Source organism: Rhea americana, unplaced genomic scaffold, assembly GCF_003343005.1.
Source record: "Rhea americana isolate MKP2758 unplaced genomic scaffold, rheAme1 scaffold_202, whole genome shotgun sequence".
NCBI classification, from domain to species: domain Eukaryota; kingdom Metazoa; phylum Chordata; class Aves; order Rheiformes; family Rheidae; genus Rhea; species Rhea americana.
In genome coordinates, this window is record NW_028186173.1 from 576,057 (window position 1) to 599,698 (window position 23,642).

Here is a 23,642-nt window from a genome sequence, read left to right on the forward strand (position 1 = left end):
GGTACCTTAAAGAGGAAATCTTGTTGGTGTGGGATAGATGAAGCTGTCCAAGAGAAAAATTTGGTCTCTGATTTTAAAAGAGCTATCAGGAAGTATGAGTTCTTTACTTTCTAGAGGAGAAATACCAAGATTCTTCAGGAAACTAATTACAACATGGCAAGGAAATGCCGATAGAGCCATCTCACACAAATATCTACATTAGAGCTGATGGAAAATTCCCTTTAAAATGAAAAACATTTAATCTATTAAATGGTCCGATATTACTGAAGTGAGGAGTATGAGAAGAAAAAAATCCTAGTATTATGTTTATGTGTCTAGCTGAGACTAGTGATCAAATAAGCAACTTTTACAGATGAAAACTGTCTTCACCTCGCGTCTGCGGTAGCAGATATAAAGAAGCTGTAGATACAACTTTCACCCTTTTGGCTAAACATGAGCTAGTAAGTAGTCACGATGTTAACAACAGCACAGCATGCAGAGAAAAAAGGGAAAATTCAAGGATTTTATTTCATTTTCCAGGTCCAGAGAAAATGAAATGAACAGAAATAGGACCACCTGCCTGGTATAGGCCTGRTATGCCTATAGATAAAGACCATTTCTTTGGTCACTTAGCTAAAAAGGACAATTTTGCATGCACTTCAAGTGCAGGATCTATTTGAGCAGCCACTTGAAAAATGCACAATTGGAAGGCTATCTAAGCACTTCAAAAGCAATTACTTTAATTCTGTATATTAACAGATGCAAGTAATGGAAAGTAAAGCTATATACACAATGCTTACCTTTGGATGAAGAGTATGTAGTGCTATCATGCTGACAGACAATACAACATTAGAAAGATTTATCCTGCTACTACAGARTAATAATTAAGCTTACCTTCTTCTTGTATTCTGCAATAGCACCAAGGTTGGGTTTCATTTCATGACACTGGGCTTCCAGGAGAGCTATCTGCTTAATAATAATATCTGGATCTTTGATAGCCTCAAGCTCTTCTTGACTTAGTACTGGAAGTTCCTCGGGTGGCTTATCTTCTATGGAGTGCAGTGATAATTTTGATATCTAAAATTCAAAACCACTTACTAAAGATCTTTAAAGATCACATTAGTTATCACCTGATCTTATTTCTAAAATAAACTTTTTCTATATTTGTACACACAACTTTCTAATCTCAAAATATACAATGTCTCTTCACTTAATTTGTTTTGGTCCAAATTTAGTTTACTCCTTTAAAGATAAGTTCTGAGAAAGACAGCAACCATTCTTTTATCCTGCTATTCTGCTCCCCAAAATTACATACACGATTCTTGCAAAGGAGATACTTCTCTGTGAGAACTGCAGTGGGTTGAAGAAGTCATCTGCTCATCATTGATCCTGCAGAACTTTAACAATTTTATGTTTAATACTTTGTGTGTATGAGATTGAAAAGTTCCTGACAGGAACTCTGCTTGCTGGGTAGCTGCCCTGTAGTCAACCTCAGATTAACAAGCACCTAAAAAGGCAGTGCAAGATGAACTGCTGGTCTAAATTTATCTCTCTATTCAGGATTTTGATACAAAGTAGAAAGAAAAGGACAGATAACACAACAAAGACATCATGTCTTTATGAACTCCAGGCACGTAACTGTCCTTTTCTCTGAACATGTGTCCCTGATATTTGCCATTTCCATAAACCAGGAAAACAACAACAAAAATACCTACTACCACCATGGCCTCTTGCCCTCTTTTGTTGACTTTTTTTTTAAATCAAAAAAATTGATAAGCCAGAAACCAAACCTTTCATCCATAACTTTATAAATCAGAAATTAAAGACTGAATGGATACATCTTTTAGAAATGTTTTTTTATTGCTAAAAAGCAAACTGTGAAGTGAACACCAATTTTCCTTCAATTGTCTGTTTCCCTGCAATATAATAATGTATTAATCTTTGAGGATCTTATAATTCAAATTTTATGAACTGAACACTTTTCTTACCTCTTTTTGCCAGTATTTAATCTTTGACTGATGYGCAGAAATATGACCATCGATTTGTTCAATCTTAAGTCTTATGTTAAGAGCTTCCTTTTGAAGTGCGTGTTCATTATCTTGAATAGCTTTCATCTCTTGGAGCAAACTGCGGTGTTCCTCCTGAACTGCTGGTAATGCTTCCTAAACAGAATGTCAGAAAACATTCAATAATCAATTGCTTTGAAATGTTACCAGTTTCTTGGGTTACAGATTTGTTTCTGCTGTATTATTCACATAAGCTTACTCTTCACAATTCTTAAGTGTTGAGGTTACAAATACATGTTTTTGTATTTGGATTAACCTAGTCTCTGAATTCCAAAATGCCACTTGTGAAAATATGCTGCAGTTTATACTTTCATTCTAAATCTGGATTAAATGAGTCCTATATTTGTATGTTTTAGCTGAAACCTTTAGAGGGGGACAGCCTCAAACAACTTTATTCTGAAGAATTTTAGCCATACAGGTGATCTGCCTGTATCTAGATGGGAAAAATTATGGAGATTTTCTACAGTTATGTTTTTTTTTTTTTTTTTTTTTTTTTTAAAAAAGTTTCAAAATCACTAGTATCTTTGAAGAAGCTTGGTTCATTTTAAGTTTTTGTTTAGCTTCAGAAAACCAGGTCAAGATATATTTTCAGTTAAGAATAGAAGTCCAGCTCTTCGCTCCTTTCAAACATCATTTCTGCTCTGCCCTGGTGGAGAACCACCTTCAACCTGCTTTTCTTTTCCTTTTGCAAAGAAAGTACACCATTCTCATGTCCTAACCATTGCGGAATGCGACTCTAAAGCTCTACAGCAGAATTTGTTTAAGTACTCAACTCATTATCCTGGGTTTACCTGAAAAACAGAACACTTAATAGGGCTGTTTTGGCTTACTGTTTTCTTTCTTTCTTTCTTTTTTTTTTTGGCCTAACACCTATTTTTAAAGGTCAACTTTTGATTCATTTTGTAAGAAAGACTGCAATATATTGCAAGACACAGAAAAGAATATTCTTTTCCATTTTATCCTTGTGTGAATTTTTGGAGGATGAAGAGTAGAACTTAGAAAAAATATTTTTACAACATTGTCAAGACTAAGGCTTAAATTAGATATAAACATTTTTTATTGAAGGTACTAACAGCTAATGCAACCCCCTTTTCACATTGCAAAGCCTGGAATTTCTAATGCTGAAGGTTAATAGGCATCAGCAGTTAGGACAACTCTGGCACAAATTATGTTATCTACAAGGTATTTCACAAACTGCATCCCCTCTGAAAATAAATACTTACTTCAGCTTGCTTGCAGTCATTCATAACCTCAGTAGCTTTCTCTTCTAGYGTAGTCAGCTCTTGTGTTAAGTCTTTAATTTCTTTCTCATTATCTCCAATTTCCTTCTCAGTGCGTAGTACAGACTCCTCAGATTTTTTCAGGTTTCTGAATAGATACCAAGATGTTTGTGTACCTCACGAGTGCAGTTATGACAAGAAATAATGAAAAAAAACACAATCTAATGTACAGAGTTTGCTCACTAGCTATTGATCAAATAATAAGTGCTAATTTATGTACAAACTTTCAGCCCTGGGAAATACAGATAAAACAAAGTCGTTGCCTTCCTTAAATAAATACCATTAGAAGACTTCATTTGTTCCTTCAGAAACAATTTTGGAATTTTTTCTAAGTATTCATTATACACTGCTAGGCTGATAGAAAAATACTTAACATTTTATTCCTTAGATTAATTCATAATAAAATGAGTCCCTTTAGTTTTGAACTGCTTCACTGTACGCAAGAAGTGCAGTTTTGAATTTTTATCCAGAAATACTGTATTTTAGTTACGGACAGATATTAGTGGAAAAGTATCAATTAAATGTGACCTTTAAATTGCCTGTCAGAAATATTAAACTACAAATCTTTCTATTTTCCTTTACCTCTTTAACACAAACCACATTTTGTATCAGACACACCACTAAGAATTAAGATTTTAAGCTCCATAGATTTTCGCTATGGAGAATACTTAAAGCAAGCACGTCTTGCAGGCACCAGTATCAAGAGAGGCAGCTATCTGAAAGCTGCAATGACTATCCTTGATCAGGTTTCGCTAAACTTTCTAGCTCTCTAATCTCTTTGCCTTTAAAGCATTTTAATCAACAAAGATTATGGTTCTTAATGTTTCAGTCTCAATTTGAGGTAAATCAGTTTAGAGTAAAAGGCTATGACCTCCTCCCTCCAGTTTTCATCTAGCTGTAAAGAGGCAAAAGTCATCCCCTCCAGCCTGACAAATCCCTCATACAGAGATTCAGCTGTAATCAAACAAGAATCAGAGTGATACATAATTATAGTTTGAAGCTTTCAGATTGAATACGTTCATGGTTACTATACCTGTCYGCAGTCTTGACTGCCACTTGGGCTTTAGTAATAGCTGAAGTACATTCATCTATTTCTTTGTTAATCTTATCAAGTTTGTCTTGCTGTGCTTTAAGTTTATGATTATTGATATCAATTATGAGATTATGCAATCGTTTAACTTCACTTTCTACTTTACCAGCCTTTTCAGCAACACAATCATAATCTGTTGATAAACAAAATAGAGCAAGAAACATCATTATGCTGTCCCTAAGRACACTGCACTGTTTAAAATGCATCAGATTTAAGTGATGATAAACTCTGCTGTATGAATGTACTGAAAAATGCATTTATTTCTTTATACTACAAAAAAAGTTTTTTTTAATATAGCAAAAAAGGAATGTACTATCCACGTCTCTGTGAATACTGTTGTACAACCAAAACATTTTTGTCATAAACTGTCAAAAATTTTAATTTGATTACTTAATGTATACAGTGTACTTACATGCACAAAAATGTCCTGTTGAACCTAAGTTTCCTTGTTTAGCTTGTCAAGATAGTTTTGTTGAGTTTTAAGTAAAAGATGAACATCTTTCAAAAATAAAGTAAGCACTTAGCACCTTAGTATTCTAAATGCAAAAATAGAAAGAAAGAAAGAAATCCCACACTAAATTTGCTACAGATTTATAATTTACTTTTAGGGGAGAGAAGGGGAAAAAGCAGAGAGCTAAAAGGCACCTCTCCARAGGACAGAGTAAGTTTGTCTGTCTCCATCATTTGAAAGAAATTGAGGAAGTTAACCTCCAAACCTTAGAATGATTGAAGAAGTGTTCATGGACACTTGATGCCAATATTGTTCAAAAGAGCATAGTGGAAATCCAAAGTAGCGTAGATTATTTTTCTCAGCATGCTAAGAAAGCAGAACTGTGCAGGAAGGGTTTTGGTTTGGGGTTTTTGTTTTTTGTTTGGGTTTTTTTTAACTGGGCTCATTTTATTTCCTAAGCAATAAATACAAGCAGTCAAGGTTTACCTTACTAAGCTACCACCTTCTTCAGGGAAACAGTTATTTGAGTTCTCAAAATAAATATACTTTCACAAAAAGAACAAAGATACAATGTGCCCACAACAGAATATACTGTATTCATTTTAAAGAATCATGCAATAACTGTGCTGAAGTACAGTAAAATCCTTTTCTTGACTTTAATATTATTACCCTCTGCACTAATAATTTTTAATGCTAGTTAAAACTAAAAGTTTGTTGCAATAAAGCCATAAAAATCTAATGAACCAAACAAAAAAAATACTGAAATTAGTATTTATTTTAACTGCAACATGAACTTGAATTGCAAAAAAAGGGTTCTGAGTCTTTTTAGTCTCTGGGAGTACCTTTTATCCCCCTCCCTTAGGAGAAAAGATGTTCCAAAACAGTAACAGTGATAACAGTGAAAGCACTGGTAATCTGAAAGAACAAAGCTGTAATATTCATTTCCATATTAGGTAAAAATTGTAGTCACATTCATTTACTATAAATCCCACTCCACAATACTTACCCTTTTTAAAATTGCTAAGGATTTTTTCCAATTCTTTCTGTTTGATTTTGTCTGGAGCAGCAGCAATTACATTTGCTTCAAATTCCTTAACTTGGATTTTTAGATGATTTTCTTGTTCAGATAAACTCTACAGAAGATACAACTGTGTTAGAATCCTATAGTTAAGAAGATTCTTGAATATTACCACGGACTATGCAAAGTTGAGGCTTTATACTGAGAAGTTGTCCTTCTGCAAAACTTTAGAGAAGCCAGATATTGCTTCAATAATAATAAATTTGTTTACCTGGATGCTTGCTGTATACTTTTCTAAAGTGTTTCTCATTTCCCGAACATTTTGGCGCAGTTTTGCTATGGCTTCTTCAAGATGAATTTTCTCTTCTTCATAGTGTATTGCTCTTTTTGAATCCTTCTGCAGTTGAGATTCCATTCTACTAATCTACACAAAAATGAGATGCAGTCATTTGCCTAGTGTCACTGCTACAATATACAGCAAGATCTCATTCATGTTTTATACAGTCTACAAACTCCTAAAACACATGGAGAAAACGGAGTAAAAACTTTGCTGTAGTTGGACAGAGCATGCAGGCTGATTGCTGAGAAGATCAATAATGACAATGAAAGACAAGAGGAGTAAGCATAAAAAAATAAGCTGAAGAATTCCTCTTGAAATACCTAGTAATGGAAAAATAGTTTCAAGGAAATAAAACAAGATTAAGCTAGTAACACTTGCAGTCAGAATAACGAAGGCAGAATCCAAAACCACACAAGCAGAAGCTTGAATTAATTATACTATTGTTTATTGATTAGATTTGATACAAACTGCTGAAGGATAGTTCCTGGTTTTTGTGGTATGCGATTTTGGGAAGATAGGCTTTTGCAGGTAGCAACCAGTTAAGAGCCTATATCTTGCAATTCACCATCGAGACAACAAGAACTTATTTCAGACCTCAGCCACTTATCAGCTTTTACATAATCAAAAACTTTTTAGTGTGCGCAGATATGAACACTTGTTCTATCTAGATGCAGCTTATGGTACACAGCCAAAAATCCTGACAACAGAGAAGCTGAATTACAGCTACTGATCTTATTGAGAGCCACAGTATTATTTATCATGGGCCAAATATAAAACAGTGTTTAAGAACATCTCTTGCATAAAAAGAATCATGAATCAATCTAAAGTCCAAAGATAAGAAACAGCCAAGWCCACTATTACTGTGATTTAAATATGAGCTGGTTTATATATTTTTTGACTCTTTTCAAGTCTAGGGCAGTAAACCACTCTTGTCCATGAAGATAAAAATAGGAGCCTCTTCTTACCACTGAATGTTTCTTTTTATGCCTACTGAGCAAAAGCAGAAAAGGATGTATCTGGCTTTTTATGGCCAGAGTCCCCAGAAGAGGGAGAGAAATTCAGCAGATCAATAGTTTTGCATTTCTGATAATGCCAAAAGTTTACCATCATGAAGTTCTGTTCATAACTACATCTCATTAATTCATAGCTGCTCTTAAAGATTTAGCTCCTACATTGTACATCATCATCTAATTTTTTGCATTCATTTAGAATCTTAGAAACTCAAAGACAGAGAGGATAATGTCAACAAGTGAGATGATTTTACTTTTTGCAAAGTGCCTACTGAAGATTTTGGGGGCTACTCTTAGGTAGCCTAAAGGTACTTAAGAGTACCTAATAGGTTGTCTATTTTCTTAAGCCATTGTGAAAGGTATAAAACTGATGCCTTAGAGTCTGCAAGTTCTTCCTAAGTACACAGCAGAGAAATGTATTCTAACTAGYTTGCAAAATCCTTTCTCAACTTTCTTGACACTGACCTCTGTCTTGAGCAGAAAAATCATAGAATCATAGAATGGTAAGGTTGGAAGGGACTTCTGGAGATCATCTAGTCCAACCCTTGGCATAGCCCACACGGGGATTGAACCCAAGACCTTGGCATTAAGCACCACCACGCTCTAACCAACTGAGCTAAACCTGCCCCCTATGCAAGAGTGCTTTGGAATGATCCAAGACTTCAAGAAGTGTTTCCTCCCTACGCTCCTATGACCAAAGATATTGCTTAAAAGGTGTAAGTAATACTTACTCATTTCCCAGATGCTTCCCTTCTTCCCTTGTCAGTTTAACAAACTGTGCAGAAAGAAAATGTGTGCTTTCTCAAATGATACAAAAAAGTTCAGTTCATTAGTTCTCTACAAGAGAACCATCCAGAAAGGCTAGACGTGCAGCACTGTTTGAATAGGCATGACAGAAGTTACATGTCAAACTCTCTAGCATTTGTAAAATTGTATTTTTCTCTTGGCTAATGTGGCCCTATTTTTCCAGCTGTGCAAACATGAAAATACACAAGACAGATACACATTTTAACCTCTCAGTAGTAAAACTAAAGAGTACAGAAAGACATGGTTATCTCTTCCAGCAGAGAAATCAGATAGAGATGACTTTAAAGTTGAGTTTGATTTTGGAGTTCTCTAATTTGAAAGCATTTTCACATAAAAAATACCAACTATTGTTTTTGTATCCTTAGTGGAATATTCAATCCTTGCGTTGGATTATAGTTCTAATTCCTAACGAGCAAAAGTTGGGTCTTCCCTGTAGGGAGAGGACTGATTTCAGCAGCCTGTTTGACTTGATATTTAGACAAGTGACCTTGTCTTCTTGAGGAGGTATTAGATTTTTAACGTTCGATCTCAGTTAGGTTGATCAGTGGATACTGGACAAAAAGGACCTAGGCACTACAGTTTCATCCACACTGAGTAAAACTAAAAAATAAAACTGAAAAGAATTTAGTAGAAAAGGCAAGCAGCATTTTTATATTCCAAAGTGGTTTTGAAATGAAAATTTTAAGGAAAGTTTTTACTCCATTTTCTCCATGTGTTTTAAGGGAAGTGAGTTTGTCCCTGACAAATCTCACAAGGATATAAAATGACAACCAAAGCCCTAATGTCTTTTCTTTTTGCTGAAACGTGTGTGTACTGCTCTGCAGCACAATGCCTCTTTATGGTCAGTCTCTTCCATGTTCTCACTCCTGCTTTTAATCAATTTCCAAGTTATCAAAGGTAGCGTGGGACTAAAAATTAAATAATAGGCATATGATAGCTGAGGTGTCAATAAATGCATTTAAGATCAACATAGCCTATGTTAATCTTACGAACTTTAGCTTTATAAATCATTATTAATACATCTTGCATCACAGATTGTTAACTACCCCTGCTGATTTATGAGGGCATAGCATGCAGTATGTGTGAACTACCGAAATATCAGGAACTCTGAAGAATTTCAATTTGTAATTAAGATTATATACACTAACCTCTTCTTCTGAAACATCAAGTATGACTGAGGATCCCATTCTGCCCTTCATTATTTTACCTCCACCACCAGTCATTGTTCCTGAAGTAGAATAAAAAAAGTTATCATTCTAATTTTGATATCGTCTACAAAGCGCTGAAAATAGAATCATAAGTTTGTACTTAAATACCTGACTGTTCTATGATTTGTCCTTGCAGTGTTACAACTCTCCATCTTTTATCTTTTTGGAATGCTACTCTGGTGGCCTGTTCCAAGTTATTAGCTACTAGGGTATCACGTAATGCGAAGTAAAAAGCCGGGTGAATCTTCTCATCTTTTACTTTCACCAAATCAAACAACCGTGGAATATTTTCAGGAGTTGGAATTTTTTTCATGTTTTTTTCCCATATAGCCATCTACATCAGAAAAGTAAACAAATGAATGAAGGGTTCCTTAGGACAAATTACAAGGCCATTTCATTATTCTAAGTTAGAGCTTTAAAGTGAATGTAGCAGTTCTCCAGTGTAAGTATTACTATACTTCTCCTCAGAAYGGCAGTTCACAGTAGTTTCCTTGGGGATCTCTACTTACTTATAGGATGTCTAAAAACCCACCAATAACTCATTGTTCTCTTTGCTACCAATACTTGCTCTTTAAATTTCATAGGTTACAGCTAACAGATTACTAAGTTTGCTAATTTAAAAAATGAACATAAAAATATAATAAATTAAAAGGCACAGCAAACATTTGTTGTAGCAGGTAACTATCTAAAAAGTTTTTAAGTCTCAGTAAGTCCACCTTATTGTTTGCCAGTATAATGTTCTATGGTATCACCATCCAGTTAAAACATTTTCTGTTTTAGCTTTATCTATAGGTATCAGTTATGTACACCTTAGATTAAATCAACAACACGACTTGTTTTGTCAAAGTTCCAGTACTTACTTTGTCCAAGGCTATAAACGTGGCAACTCCAATTCCTTTTATCTTTAAGAAATTCACACATTCCTGTGCAGTATCAATTGTATCAACAACAATGTAATCTAAGGCACCACAAGACGATGAAATAGCAACATCATATTTTTCATCGATAGCTCCTAAGTCTCCCTAAAAGTTGGGGTGGGGGTAGAGGGATRGCAGAAATACTCTAATTAGCTTGGCAACAATGTTTTGTCTTGGCATTAAAAGAGGGATGACAAAAGGTTATTGCAATGTGAAATGATATGAAAACAAATCGGAAAACAATCCTACTGTTGATTTTTTTGTGGAAGAAGTTATACTTTAATTCAAAAATTTTAAATAACATCATACCTGACTTCTGCACACTGCTATTATATACTTCTAATGTACTTGTTTTTAAAATAGAAATTCATATACTTAGAACTTAAACAGAAGACTTTGCAGTAAGGCAATATGGTAGCATCAATTTATTTTTCATAGAAAAATGCTACATTTCAGCAAGACAGCCTGGCCTAACAAGATCCTTTAATGTGTTCCAGATATGGTTCTACCATTGGTCAGCTCGGTGGGACTGAGCAAGTCAGGTACTTCTGTGTGTCATCCTGTGACCATCAGAAAGAAAGGATATAAAAAATTTCTTGTGTATTTGCAGAGTGCCATGTACAGTCAATTGCCAGTTATGCAAAAACACATTAATCTCACACTCTCCTCTGTAGCAAGTGATAACACAGCATAAAAGAGAATGTATGTCAACAGTACTAGACTGCTGTTTGAACTACATCCTTTTCAATAAACCTTTTCATACATTTTCAAATATGAATGCACTAAATAGATTAACTAGGTTATAAGAACATACGTTCAGCATTATTTGTATTTCTGATAGAACATGCCATATYATTCTGGATAGTTGAATCAGTATTATTTGTCAGTCACACGCTGTTCTCATGTTCTTTACAACCTTTTCATTTCTACCTCAATTTACCCACTTGCAGAAACAGAGATGCAAGTGGAGGAAGGGGAGAAAAATAAGAGAAGGAAACTGCAGAATACAATAGCACCATTTAAAATTTACACTGATATGCATGTATTGTTTTCCTGCTTTTCAGAACATTGCTTGGAGTTCACAGCAAAGAGATCACTGATTTTTATACATTTCTAAWCAAATTGTACAGTTATTACACTAAGTTATGTACAAGCTGCAAGATTATTTAAGTTTCACAGCAATTCTATATAGTGTGTGGATACTGACTGATCCTACCTTTAGTAGCACCAAAAAATAAAAAGCACCATTCCACCTGAGTATTCTGCTGGTATAGATGGCATTAAATCAACAGAATCATAATTACTACATCTGCTCAGTCCAGAAGCARAGACAAGACTAATGCATGGTCAGGCTACAAAATATTGCAAGTATCATCAGTTTGAACATATTCCATTGAAGATTGAACTACATTGCCTCTACGCTAAAGATCAGCCTACAAAAAAGATACAGCTTTATGGTAGCCATACTCCTTAGTCCTGAGTAGAGCGAATCTCAACAATTCTTTTTTTTTTTTTTTTTTTAAATTATTTATAGTAAGTTCATAGGATTTTTAATTCTGCTGACCAAATTAATACCCAGTACCAGAGAAGTGAGGAATTCTATCTTTCACTTAATTACAATAATACTGCTCTTCCGAAGTCCCATTATGTCCCCCATAAACTTTAATAGTAAATATATAATGGCCTTTAAAATTTACCAGTCTTCCATATATTCCATGAATTTTTCCGGATTTCTTCTGCTGAAGTAGAGCCTCAAGCACTTTTCCTCGACTGTGATTTAGTGCTAAAGAACTTTTGGCTTCTTCTACTTTTTGACGTAGATTTCGAACAAGATTTTTAGCATTTGATTCTTCTTTTCCCAGTTTCTCAAGCTCATTCTCTTTCTAACAGGGGAGGAGAAAAAAAGTTATCTTAGCCTCAAGAAACATGCTGTGTTCAGGGATGYTTGGATACATGATACTATAAGTAATGAAACCAGGCACTGAAACGTAGAGGTAGCAAAAGGTTTACCAGAAAAATGGATGGTATGCTGATACTGGTTAATATTAAACACAAAACAAAAAAGTAAACTTTCCTATAAATATGACAGCTTATGAACTCAGGCATCCAGCTTATGACAAGGTATCAGGACTTTTTTGTCTCTGGGGAATGAGAAGGGAGCAAGAAAAGAAATTCAAAAAAGGCTCACAGACATAGCCATTAAATTCCCTTGGAAAAATCTTACTTAATTTACRGGGGAAAAAAACAGTGTGTAGTATGACTGAACTAACTGTGACATTATAATTATATTATTTCATTTTTTACATGTTTAATTATGATACTTAAGCTGATTTGCTTGCAGAGATATACAGGATTTAATTACCAGTGCATAATGTTAGTATTTGCTTAAAACAAAATCAGTTTGAAATAAAATACTTCACATGAATTGATCAGTGAAGTTTAGTTTTTAAATGCTGGATTTTGCTGGAGACAGTTTTTCTATTTATTTTCACCATGATTGCTGCTAAAACAACAAATAGTAGAACTTTGCTTTGTGTGTTGCAAGATTGCATCATAACTCTTAAAGAAACGAAGTATAAAACTCAGGTCTCACCTCCTTTAATTCCTGTTCAGCTTGGGGTAGTTTTGTATCTATATCTTTGATAGTGACCTTCCTTTCTTTAAGAGTTTCTGAAGTAGTCCTTAGAGCCTCCTTTGCCTGATTTAACTGAGATAGAGCAGTATTATGGCGGCTGAGATAGATATCAAGCTCTGACTGGGCTACCTCCATCTTTGAACGTGCTTCATTCACTGTTTTGCTAAACTCCATAAGCTCTTTCTCTTTGCCCTGCAAAAATGGATAACATGTTAAAATTAAAAAAATAGAAAAATGTAGAGTTAACCATTGTGTCAATCATGCCGTATGAAAGAAAAAGGAAATAACATGTTCTGTTAGTAGCTCTCCTGTTGGCAGAAAACAGGTATCAAAATTTTGTTATCTATTTAACAATTATATCTCAATTTATGAAAACATTCTGCATGAAAGTGAAATAAGTTTTTTTTTCTTAATCATAAAGAACATAAGGGAATCTTAAAACATCTTTCCATATTAGCTTTATATCATTTTCTCAACTTACTTAAAGCTAGGAGAAACCCTACACATAGCGTTAAATTACAGATCAAATGGAGAAACCATATGTTTTCAAATACAGAAAAAGTCCCAAACTTAAAGCGGAAATTTCCACCCCCTGAATGTTTAATGATTGGACAGCTAATATCAAAAATAACTAAGTGTTGTAATAGGTACTTATTAATTAGAAGACAATTACAGCTGTGTGAAAGACAGTGTGCTTTTTCAAAATCTGAGGGCTATTTTTTTAAATTAAGTCTTTTGAACATTTTGATAGGAGAAAGTGCGTTCAAATAAAAGTGTTGATTTAATATACATTTATGAATGATATACTTGATAATATATAATCACTATAAAAAGCAAACAATGTAATGAAAAAAATTCAGTTCTTTTTCATTACAAATTCTCAGAATTTTCCGATTAGCCTCCATTGAACTAACACCTGAAACAGTATGTTTGCCACATAAAATAGCATTTTCCAACTATCTTATGATCATTTCGCTGTTCAATATAAAACCAATACATTAGTTACACATTAAGTGAATGAAGACAAAATCATTTCAAACCTCTTTCTCTTCTTGAAGTCCTTGTGTTTCTTTTTTAAGGCTATCCATAACGTGCTTTAGTTTTTGTTCTTCTTTCTCTTTTTCTTTTTCAAGAAGCTCTTTCTTAGATGTTGTTTCGCTGATAGTTTTTTCACTATTGGAAGGTACACTTTTCAGTTCTTCTACCTACACAAGGTAGAGATTTTAATTTCTCCCCCACTGAAATGAAACAGCTTTGCCTTATCTTTAAACTCTGCCTTTAAGTACTATGTTGAAGTCAAAGGAAGCATGAGCCCTAGTAGAGCGATTCTGTCTATTACTCCCAACTCTCAGGTGGAAAAGGAAGATGACATCAGGACAGTRGTGAAGAATTGTATGTGTGTGCATGTGTACGTATATATACAGAATGACAGCCAAAACAATTTACATATTCTATGGGTTGTCCTATGCTCCAGTAAATAGATATGTATCTTGCAGTTCCCACAAAGCCTTCAGCAGGCTGGAGGTTTCTATCTGCATGCATTCCCTGTCTAATAATGAGGCATCCAATCATCTTCTTTTAGGCAGTAAAGAAGATTCAAAAGGCAGCTTTTCTAAAGGTAGTGGYAAGCTCCTTCCACAATTTCAGAGTCAAACTGAGCAGGAATATCATTAAAAGAACTCAAAGAATTTATAATCTAATCAGTCTTGTTTATCTTCAAGGTGTGGTGTGGCAATATCACACTGATAAAGATCACATGCCTTTGCAGGTTAAGATACATTGCAGCTCTGGCAGAAGGCTTGGATTTTATTTGCAAGGCTTGTACAGTTCTACAGCCCCTTCAGAGAAAAGCAAGCCATAATAGTAGAGGAACATTTCTTTGCTCATGAAAATTCAAGTCTTTGAACCATGACGAGGTTTAGGTCTTATATACCTACTTTCAGAAGGATTCAGAGTGATTTAAATCTGGAACAGTTAGGAGCAACCCATTTGGTAAAATACCCCTTAGTTAATTAACTAAGGAAATGTAACAAAAACATGTTTCACAGGCAATAACTCCAAACAAGTAACATTCCTATAATCCCAAACATGGCAAAAAGATGCCTTTCAGGCCATGAGACCACTCRGCAGAACTGAGAAGCAACAGGAGAGCTTCTAAATTCATCTTCAACTCAGAGAAGAATCTAGTACTGTTGGCACACAGTCTTTACAGTAAGATGTGCAATGAACAACGATTTGAGGAAGAATAATATATTACATCAGTAAATGATTTGCAAAGAAAAATCCTCTGATACGAGACCATTTTCCAGCTGATTTAAATAACAGAAAAAAACAACAAAATAAAGCATATTTTCAGGTTTTCTTTGTTGCACAAAACGGAAGTTGTTGTCCATTGGTATTCTTACCCACGCAAACAAAGATATTCCCATCTAGAGCAACCAACTAGATTTCTTTAAATATAGCAAGTTGCAGTTCACACTACCTTTTCTTTGTCCTTCTGAAGTTGTTTGTGAAGTTTTTTAGCCTTACTTTTGGCGTGTTTTAATTTTTCCCTTACTTTAACATCCTGCAAATCCAACTGAGTAAATTTTTCTTTATTTTCCTCTACAAACTTTGTAATTTTATTGAGTTTTCTGAAGGGGAAAAAGAAAGAATCGTCAATTTTGTATTTTATAAAATAATTTCAGTAGAACTTTGAGCATGTAGAATTTAAAACAGTACTATTTGCTTTATATTATTCACATCCAACTCTTACTATATTCACAGTATTTTCCCAGGGCATTGATGTTTCATAAAAAAAAGTCCTATCAACCAAGAAAGCAATGCTAACCAGGTTTTTGGAAATTACTAATTTATTTTCTTTGATTCAATTTAAAATTTCAAAATCTTACAAATAACTTTTCATAATCTCAGAGGATAAGGTTGACACTGTAGTCAGATTGAAGACTTGACATTAAAACCCAGACAAATCAATTTTAGAGAAACATAATTTATGGTTAGAGAATCATAAGGAAGCCAGAGAAAAACACCYAATATTTATGTAACTGAACATTATAGATACGTATATACAAGAATATGAAACAATCTCCCAATTATTTTTTGCACACTCATTATAAAAAAAAGTATGTATTTAAATTCAATCAGAAATAACAAGTTTTCTTATTGCTAACTGTACATATCATTCAGATTACTTCAAGGGAAGCAACTGGCAATACTATATAATACTTATWAGAAATGTACTTATTTTTATTTGTTTTTGTGCAAAAGATTATTTAATCCATGCCAAGGAATATTTAGATATATTCAAAGCAACTCTGCTCATCAGATATTTCAAGTTTTTGGAGGAAGGACAACTAAAACAATAACAAACTATAAATAAATCTTTTTGTTCGATCATTATTCAACTATTATATACTTCTGCTTTTTAAGATGGTGCTTTTTGCTAGAAAAACCACAGCTTTTTCGGAAAATCCTGGTAACTCTAAAGGCCACCATGATCTCAAAATACTGAGGAACCTAACATTTAATGGAGATAAGGATCCAAGAGAAAAACTAGCAACAAATAGCAATACAGAAAGAATACCACCAGACACCTTAGTGAAGAATCAATTCAGAAATTATCATATTTATGTTTGCTGAAAGCAACACGTCCAAAACACAAAAAGTACCGTTCTCTCAGCTTACAATCTATACCTAAAGTACTTACCTTTCAAGTTCTTTTAATGCTTTATTCTTTGTTTTCATTTCATCTGCAAGTTTGCTACTCTTCTCATTAATATCTGTTGTTTCTTCATGAATTTTTTCTTTCTGCATTTCCATTTCATTTATTCGCTTCTGTAGATCGTAGCTAGACAAAAAAATACATAAAAAGATTACAAAAACTCCATCTTTTTCTAAAGCTGAAATTTTAAATGAGTATCTATTTCTGTCAATCTTAGAGCAGCAAAATGATTAYGAAAAATATTAAATTCTAATATCCATTATTGAGTAGCCTTGCTAATTTAATACAAAAGAGCAAGGAAATCTAACAATTCAGACACTTCAGACAAAATAAGCTGTAAGTGATCTAGTTTCTCTTTGTAAGTATAAAGCTGTAAGAGGTTCACCTGCCAAGCTACTTCGCACTGTAAAACGCTGGCAAGCAGTATTATTTCATATTTTTATTAAACTGGTCTAGCATTATTTTAACTGCTTTAATTTCACATTCAGAACAACTGAAACAAAAATCACTAGCCAGCTGTTATTCAGCTTATTTTAAAGGAGTGATAAAACCATTAAGAAAACAAAGTACTAATAATTAGAAGATATGGAAGTAGAGTCTAACACTACCCCAACATCAGCCCCAAATCAAAACTGCAGAATACTTACATGTAATATTGACAAATATGATTCTTTTCTTTAAACATTTTGTTTTCCAAAGAAAGAAATTCAATGGCTTTATTCCTGTCCCCTTCTAAAGCATCCTTTTCTTTTTCCACCATTTTAACTCTATTTAACTGGACAAAATAGAGAGCAAAAGTTGACTTTGTTGCTAGTACTACAGAAGAACAAAACACGAGGGGGGAAAAAAAAACTTAAATCCATCACATCACACATCCTCTGGAAAGATACCATTCCACAATTAACTCTGTAAGGCAATTTACMATTGCAAACTTTCAGAAACAAGAAATCACCATTTTTTGCTCACACAGCAGACCGTACTTTTAGAACAACTCAAGYAATGATTTAAAACTATTAAAAAGTGATCCTACGGATGCCAGGAACAGTTCAGGCAAATCAAGGAAAACATACCTATGAGCAGTAAAGGGAAGTTACATATACAATCTGCATATGTTATCTTCTGTGTTTCAACTTCTTGATAGCTCCTTTCAACATAATTCCTGTGATGATACTCCTTTTATTACAGCACAACAAAGCTTAGGATCATGAAAATGTCTTTGTCCCTTTAAGCTTTTAAACTGTGCAATATATTAAGTATTTACCAAGGAAATATCAAGTCAAATAAAAAGAACTTTGAAGAACTCCCTCGTAACAGATTATGCATTTATTTTTAAAAGTAGTAAATATAAATAGATCAAGTAACTCAAGTTGCAACTGATTTTATGTATTTACAGCTTTCCTTATGAGTCTCCTTATACATAATTTTGTGTGCTTCATCTTGTCAATCCTCCCTCCCTCTTCCCCTCTCTATCCCTCTCCAGCTTTTAGGAGTATCTAAAGATGAGTGACTGATACTGACTGCCTATTTCTTTTATAAATGAATCATTATATTGACTTTTCATTTCATTTCCAATAAATCTTCAAGTGATAASGTCCAAAAAAAGTCTTATCTTAAAACCAGTTTGTTTTCAAGTGCATTGAAACTCCCAACAGAAAATATCTGTTTGGCCTGAAGATCATACTTATAGTTCTATGTTTTCATATGCTGGGTTATTTTTTCCCCCTTTTGTATCCACATACCACATGTCTGTAACATGATATTCATTTCCCAAAAGGCTCTTGACATATGTTTCTCAATACACTGGGGTACGAGTTTTGTGAGCGACAAAATGGCTTTGAAAGTGAACATTTATGAGTGTTTTTGTACAGTTTGTGAAAKTTTTTCCACTATGCCACAAGTTACTTTAAAATCATCTTCTTGACAGAATGGGATCTAAACTACTGACAGGTGAGACATTGCGTATTACAGACTTTTTGGTTACTTTTTCAAATTGTTGCTTAAAGGTCATTAGGTAATGCAAGGCTTTTTGAAAGATTTCTGTTTTCCAGACTCCTTAGCACTATACCTAAGCTTACATTAACTCTCTATATAACCAAACAAATGTAATCCACCTAGCAATAGCACATAATAAAGAAAAAAAATCAAAATTTCTCTGTACTATTAAAGCAAATCATTCCTGTAGAAAAATGCTTAATCTCTAACCAAACACGTGAAACAAAACAAGTCTTTATATTTTTGACTGCTTTTCTAAAATAAGATCAAATCCTGAAGCACTGCAAGTTATTTTTGATTTATAAATCAAACAATTTCTCACCTTTTCCCCTCTCTGTTCATTTAAAATCTCTATTCTGCGACACAGTGTCTGGATAGGATCTTTTAGTCGTGCAGATCCTATTAGGTCTTCTAAGTACTCCAGCATACCTTCATCATGTTCAGTCTGGCCTTTTGGTTTCATCATTGCAATCTGTTCAACTTCACCCTTGAAAAAAAGTGTCATTAAATCTACRTTTCCCAAATTAACAATGCTTTCTTTTCTTAGCATTTTTTCTGAGGGAAAGAGTATCCTGAAGTACAAATATCTTTGGAATGCAGGCATGTGACCACATTCAAGCATTATAAAGAACAACAAAATAATGCATTCATCAAATCTGATTAATCAAAGTAGCAATATATCTAGGACAACAAAGATCAGAATGAATATTAATTTCCTCCAAGAAGTACATAGTGATCATCTGCAAGAAAAGCAATGCATCTTCTGAAGACCACAGTCAGGTCTAAGCTTTGCTTCATTTCTCTGAAGATTCATAATGTATTTTCCCAATCTAAAAAAAGAGGAGAATAAAGCATGCTGTCTAGGTCATTTAGAACCTTATAGTCTTAAGTTAGCTTAATCCAGAATGAAGCACCTGGAGGTTCTTTTGTAAAACAGAAGATTCTACAAAATCATGTCTGATGGATGAATTGGACCTGCAGTTCATACAACTGAGACTTCCTTGGTGGAAAAAAAAAATCTTTAGTATTAGGTATCCATCATTTAATTTTCCTTTATGCACAGCATTAGTTTTTAATTATTAAGCTGAAGAATAAAAATTAACTTGATTTTTTAAAAATAAAAATTAAGAAAGAAATYGAACAATTTATATTAAGTTCTGATATCAATTAAAGAAAATCTAACTATATCAGTGTTATATGCTTARGACAGAGAAGCATGGAATTTTTCTAAGTACAGATTACATTTTATAAATGGTCATATGTCAAGAGGTAAAGATATGAAACTGAATATGCATGTATTACAAGATGTTTAAACCAAAAGTAGATGCAATTGATGATGCTGCACAAGCTAACTAAAAAGAACACAGTAAAATTGCCCACCCCCCAAAAACCTGTACAGCYGGGTGTAGGACAAGAGACTACTTACTTGTAAGACACATAAACAAAACTACCAAGTAGCAATATTGCCCCTTGTGACAAGATTTTTAAGCAGACTGCTAATGTTTAGGAAAAAATTAACTAAAGGCAATGGGAGCTGGTATCATGTGTTGACTAGGTAAAACAGTTTACATTCTGATAGTCAATGAAAAGTGACAGAAGGATGAGGATATCACATTCAGGGCCATGAGAATAGAGGCTGGTATATTTATGAATGGTGCAGCCATTGAAATAAAAAGAAAGCAAAATTAGCTGACAGAATTATCTTATTAGAAAGCTCTTTTATGGCTGTGAGAAGGACAATACTTAATTTGCTGGCCCTGATAAAGCTGTAACTATGAAATAACAAACTGGATTAAAATTTTAGTTCACTTTTAGAACCGACCAGAAAGGGGGGCGGGGGGGGGGAATGTGCCCCAAGCATCCAAGCTACAAACACAGAAAATGCCTGCAAGTCTACATCCACACAATGAAAATACTCTTCAGTTAGGATCAAGCTGTCGTCGTTGGCTGAGCTAACAGCTAAGCCTCTGCAAAAGCCACCCTTGAATTTGGGCTAGAATTGTGATATTAAAAAAAAACAGATCTCTGAATTTTTCACGTAAAAACTGTATTTAAATTCATAGATGAGTTTACCAAAGAATACAGATTTGGAGTATGGATGAGGAATAACTCCTCAAGCACATACAAGAACTGATTAATGTGACAGCTGGAGAACCAGAAAGGACACAGTCACAGAAGTCGATGAAGGGCAAGAATTCAAGGCAAGCATTGTAAATCAGAGCTGTAACCTGATGAGAAAGTTGGTACTTCTTCAGAGTAATCTTTATCTAAGAAGTTATTGCAATTTTTTTTGCTGAAGTGATTTTACTTATTCAGTATGCAATGACACCTAGTGGTCCTATGATTTTCTTCTAATTGGTAGATCTCATTTGTCTGAGTAGAAGAGAAAAACAAAGTTTTGCAAATCATGTGAATTAAGAGCTTATATTTATTAAGCTATTTAAGTCTTTCTTGCACATAAAAAGTTGCCATGCTGAGGTAAAAAAAAGGAGCATTTTGTTTTAATTTAAACTTCTAGATATTAAATGCATCTAACAATTACYGTACACAAAAAGTGTCAGAAGGTATTACAGACAAACTCATCTCTATTTTTACTTCTTACACACATCAAAGAGGTAAACAATTCGTTTTATAACAATTTTAGCTGTATTAGATACCATTCAGATTACACATTTGTTCCCATGCCACAGAAGTATGACYCCTATACCAAGAACACCTGTTAGCCACATGCTGCTCATGAGTAGGTCACTGTGTAATCTCTTAAATGTCTGCAGAGTTGTCATAAGTCTCCCTTTTGTTTCTTCTTGCCTTAAAGCATTTCCTCTGTTTACATCCAAGAAAAAAAAAAACAGTCACAGAATATCTATTTAATTCAGGTGCTGAACATCAAGTCTTAACATTATCTGCTAAGAATATTCTAAGTTGCATATATACATAATATCCTTAAGGCAGATGTTCCAGATTGATGTAATTTTTCATTTTTACTCCGTGTAAACTACAAAACTATCCTGGATCGAACACAAGTAGGGCAAATTCTGCTTTACCTTAGGTGGACAAGCAAGGAATGTTAAGTCAACATTTTTTCTGGATCCAGCTAAGTATAATTTCCCCCTTTAAGTCATGGCTACCTAGGAAAGATGATGTAGTTATGAGGGTTCTCCATAACTCACTAACATAACAGGATAATATAACTACAATACGTCTAATGACATTAGCACACAACTAACGAAATTTAGTCATGTTGAGTATAATTCTACAATCTCATTAATTAAAAATATCAGGCTTTTGCTTGTCTGCATGGTGAACGCATCACCATCTGACCAGGAATGCAGTATTACTGGAGACTTCAGTTTAGGCCACACATACTCAAGAAAATTCTACAAAGCTGATGAAGTACTAGTAAGAATATAATGAACACAAGCTGAACTTGCTGGGCTTGGAATTGCTAGTTTTATACTACATAATCTCTGTTTAGAGGCAAGAAAGTTTAGAGTAACATTCTTCTCACCTCTTCAGAYGAGATTTAGATAGTCTATTCACTTAAATATTTGGCTTCTTTTCATATTAGGAGCAGAAGTGAAAATGGGCAACTGTTAGAATATATAAACAATAATCAAACAATAAGAGTATTAAACAGTATTGAGTATTTAGATTATTCACCAAGTTAGATGTTAAGAAAACTGTTYAGCCTCTATAGTTAATACCTGAAGAAAGTGAAAGGTTTCCAGATATTTTCATTAGTGAAAGAGACTAAAAAAGTTGTACCTGCTCCTCTTCTGCAAGTAATCATGACAGCAATTAACAGGGGAGAACATTTTATAATTTGTATTAAAACTTGATACAGTCAATTTAACTGTTTAACTTTTTAAACTGTGCATCTCACTTTATCCATTATTATTATTGGAATTATATTGTAAAATAAGTAATTGCTCATTTATCCAGTAAATGAACTTTCAAGATACAGACAGTATTTTTGAAAGTGAAACTAAAGGCAAYAGGCAGACATTTGATGAAAAGGAGAAGAAAACATGCATAGGCATGCTTGGTGTAGCTGTCACACCTAAATTTAAAGTCTCAAAATTGACCACCAGGAAAGCTCTTTAACTGTTTGCCTCAGTTATCTTTCTCTAGCTCTCAGGTGCGAAGTCACAAGGCAAGAGGAAATAATGTGCTAAAGAACATTAATCCTGTGAAGACAATCAAAATGGACATTAAGAAAATGATGACACTGGCAAGCAGCTCACAAAACATCCACAGAAGTGTAAGCAGTCACTAATTGAAAAAGCATCGCATATCCTATGAGTATTTTGAGAAGGCTGAACATTCAGTGCAAGAATTGGAATTGCAAACTAAATTTCAGTTTCTATATTGTGTATGCATTCTTTCATGCAAGCCTCAAATTATTATYGAGATGCTAGCACATCACTGGTAACAGTAGTAGTTGCCTTAAATGGTGAATAATGAATATGCACCTAAATAACAGTTGGTTTCTACCAATTGCCTCAGTTTAGTTATCAGAAAACAATTATTGGTGCATTTTAATAGGGAACACAAATTTATCACTAGAGATGTTTCTCAGCAACGAAGTTAATTGATGGGTTAAAGGTAGCTGTTGTAAATAATCACAAAGTCACTTGACAGAAGGCTAGGAAGTTACAAAAGAAAAAGGGAAGAGGGGCCAAGAGGCACTCTCATTTGAAAATCATTTTCTGTAGTAAAAAATGCAAGAAATAACTTAAAAGAGCTTGAAATCAGGAAAATTCTAACTTCCTTTACATAGCTGAACTCTTGAGGAGATGACCTGTTTGACTGGCATTATGTTCAAGTTAGTTTCTAGATTTAAATTTCATAATTTTTAAGTGTGCATAAGTAAATAGTAAAAACTTTCATATATATAAATAACAATAGTCTTCAAAACTAATGTAAGAGTTGATGGTGATAAAATAAAACATGTGAAATCAAAGCCTCAGTTGAGGAGACTCTTGAGAGGCTGAGCACCACCAATGGGTAGAGAAGCTACAGAAAATACCCTAGCTAGGCCTGCCTGGACCTGTTCTGACTCTTGAGCTCAAGCCCATTCRGATGCAGCGGGTGGATGTCCATAAAGATGTTTGATGAACTGACAAAA

At 33.9% G+C, this 23,642-nt stretch overlaps 1 protein-coding gene across 4 annotated transcripts in view; it reads right to left on the reverse strand.

Annotated features, from left to right (window-relative positions):
- Window positions 1-23,642, reverse strand: part of SMC4 (structural maintenance of chromosomes 4) — a 42,002-nt gene that overhangs the window by 4,821 nt on the left and 13,539 nt on the right. For all 4 annotated transcript variants that reach the window (XM_085304040.1, XM_085304041.1, XM_085304038.1 and 1 more), the window contains exons 6-21: window positions 18,837-19,001; window positions 17,170-17,297; window positions 16,508-16,648; window positions 15,284-15,434; window positions 13,842-14,006; window positions 12,760-12,993; window positions 11,864-12,049; window positions 10,110-10,271; window positions 9,358-9,583; window positions 9,190-9,269; window positions 6,156-6,308; window positions 5,873-5,999; window positions 4,359-4,548; window positions 3,269-3,413; window positions 1,968-2,141; window positions 874-1,056 (exon numbers count right to left, since the gene is read on the reverse strand). In XM_085304040.1, coding sequence (XP_085160166.1) covers window positions 874-1,056; window positions 1,968-2,141; window positions 3,269-3,413; window positions 4,359-4,548; window positions 5,873-5,999; window positions 6,156-6,308; window positions 9,190-9,269; window positions 9,358-9,583; window positions 10,110-10,271; window positions 11,864-12,049; window positions 12,760-12,993; window positions 13,842-14,006; window positions 15,284-15,434; window positions 16,508-16,648; window positions 17,170-17,297; window positions 18,837-19,001 — 2,610 coding nt within the window. The remainder of the gene's footprint in view (window positions 1-873; window positions 1,057-1,967; window positions 2,142-3,268; window positions 3,414-4,358; window positions 4,549-5,872; window positions 6,000-6,155; window positions 6,309-9,189; window positions 9,270-9,357; window positions 9,584-10,109; window positions 10,272-11,863; window positions 12,050-12,759; window positions 12,994-13,841; window positions 14,007-15,283; window positions 15,435-16,507; window positions 16,649-17,169; window positions 17,298-18,836; window positions 19,002-23,642) is intronic.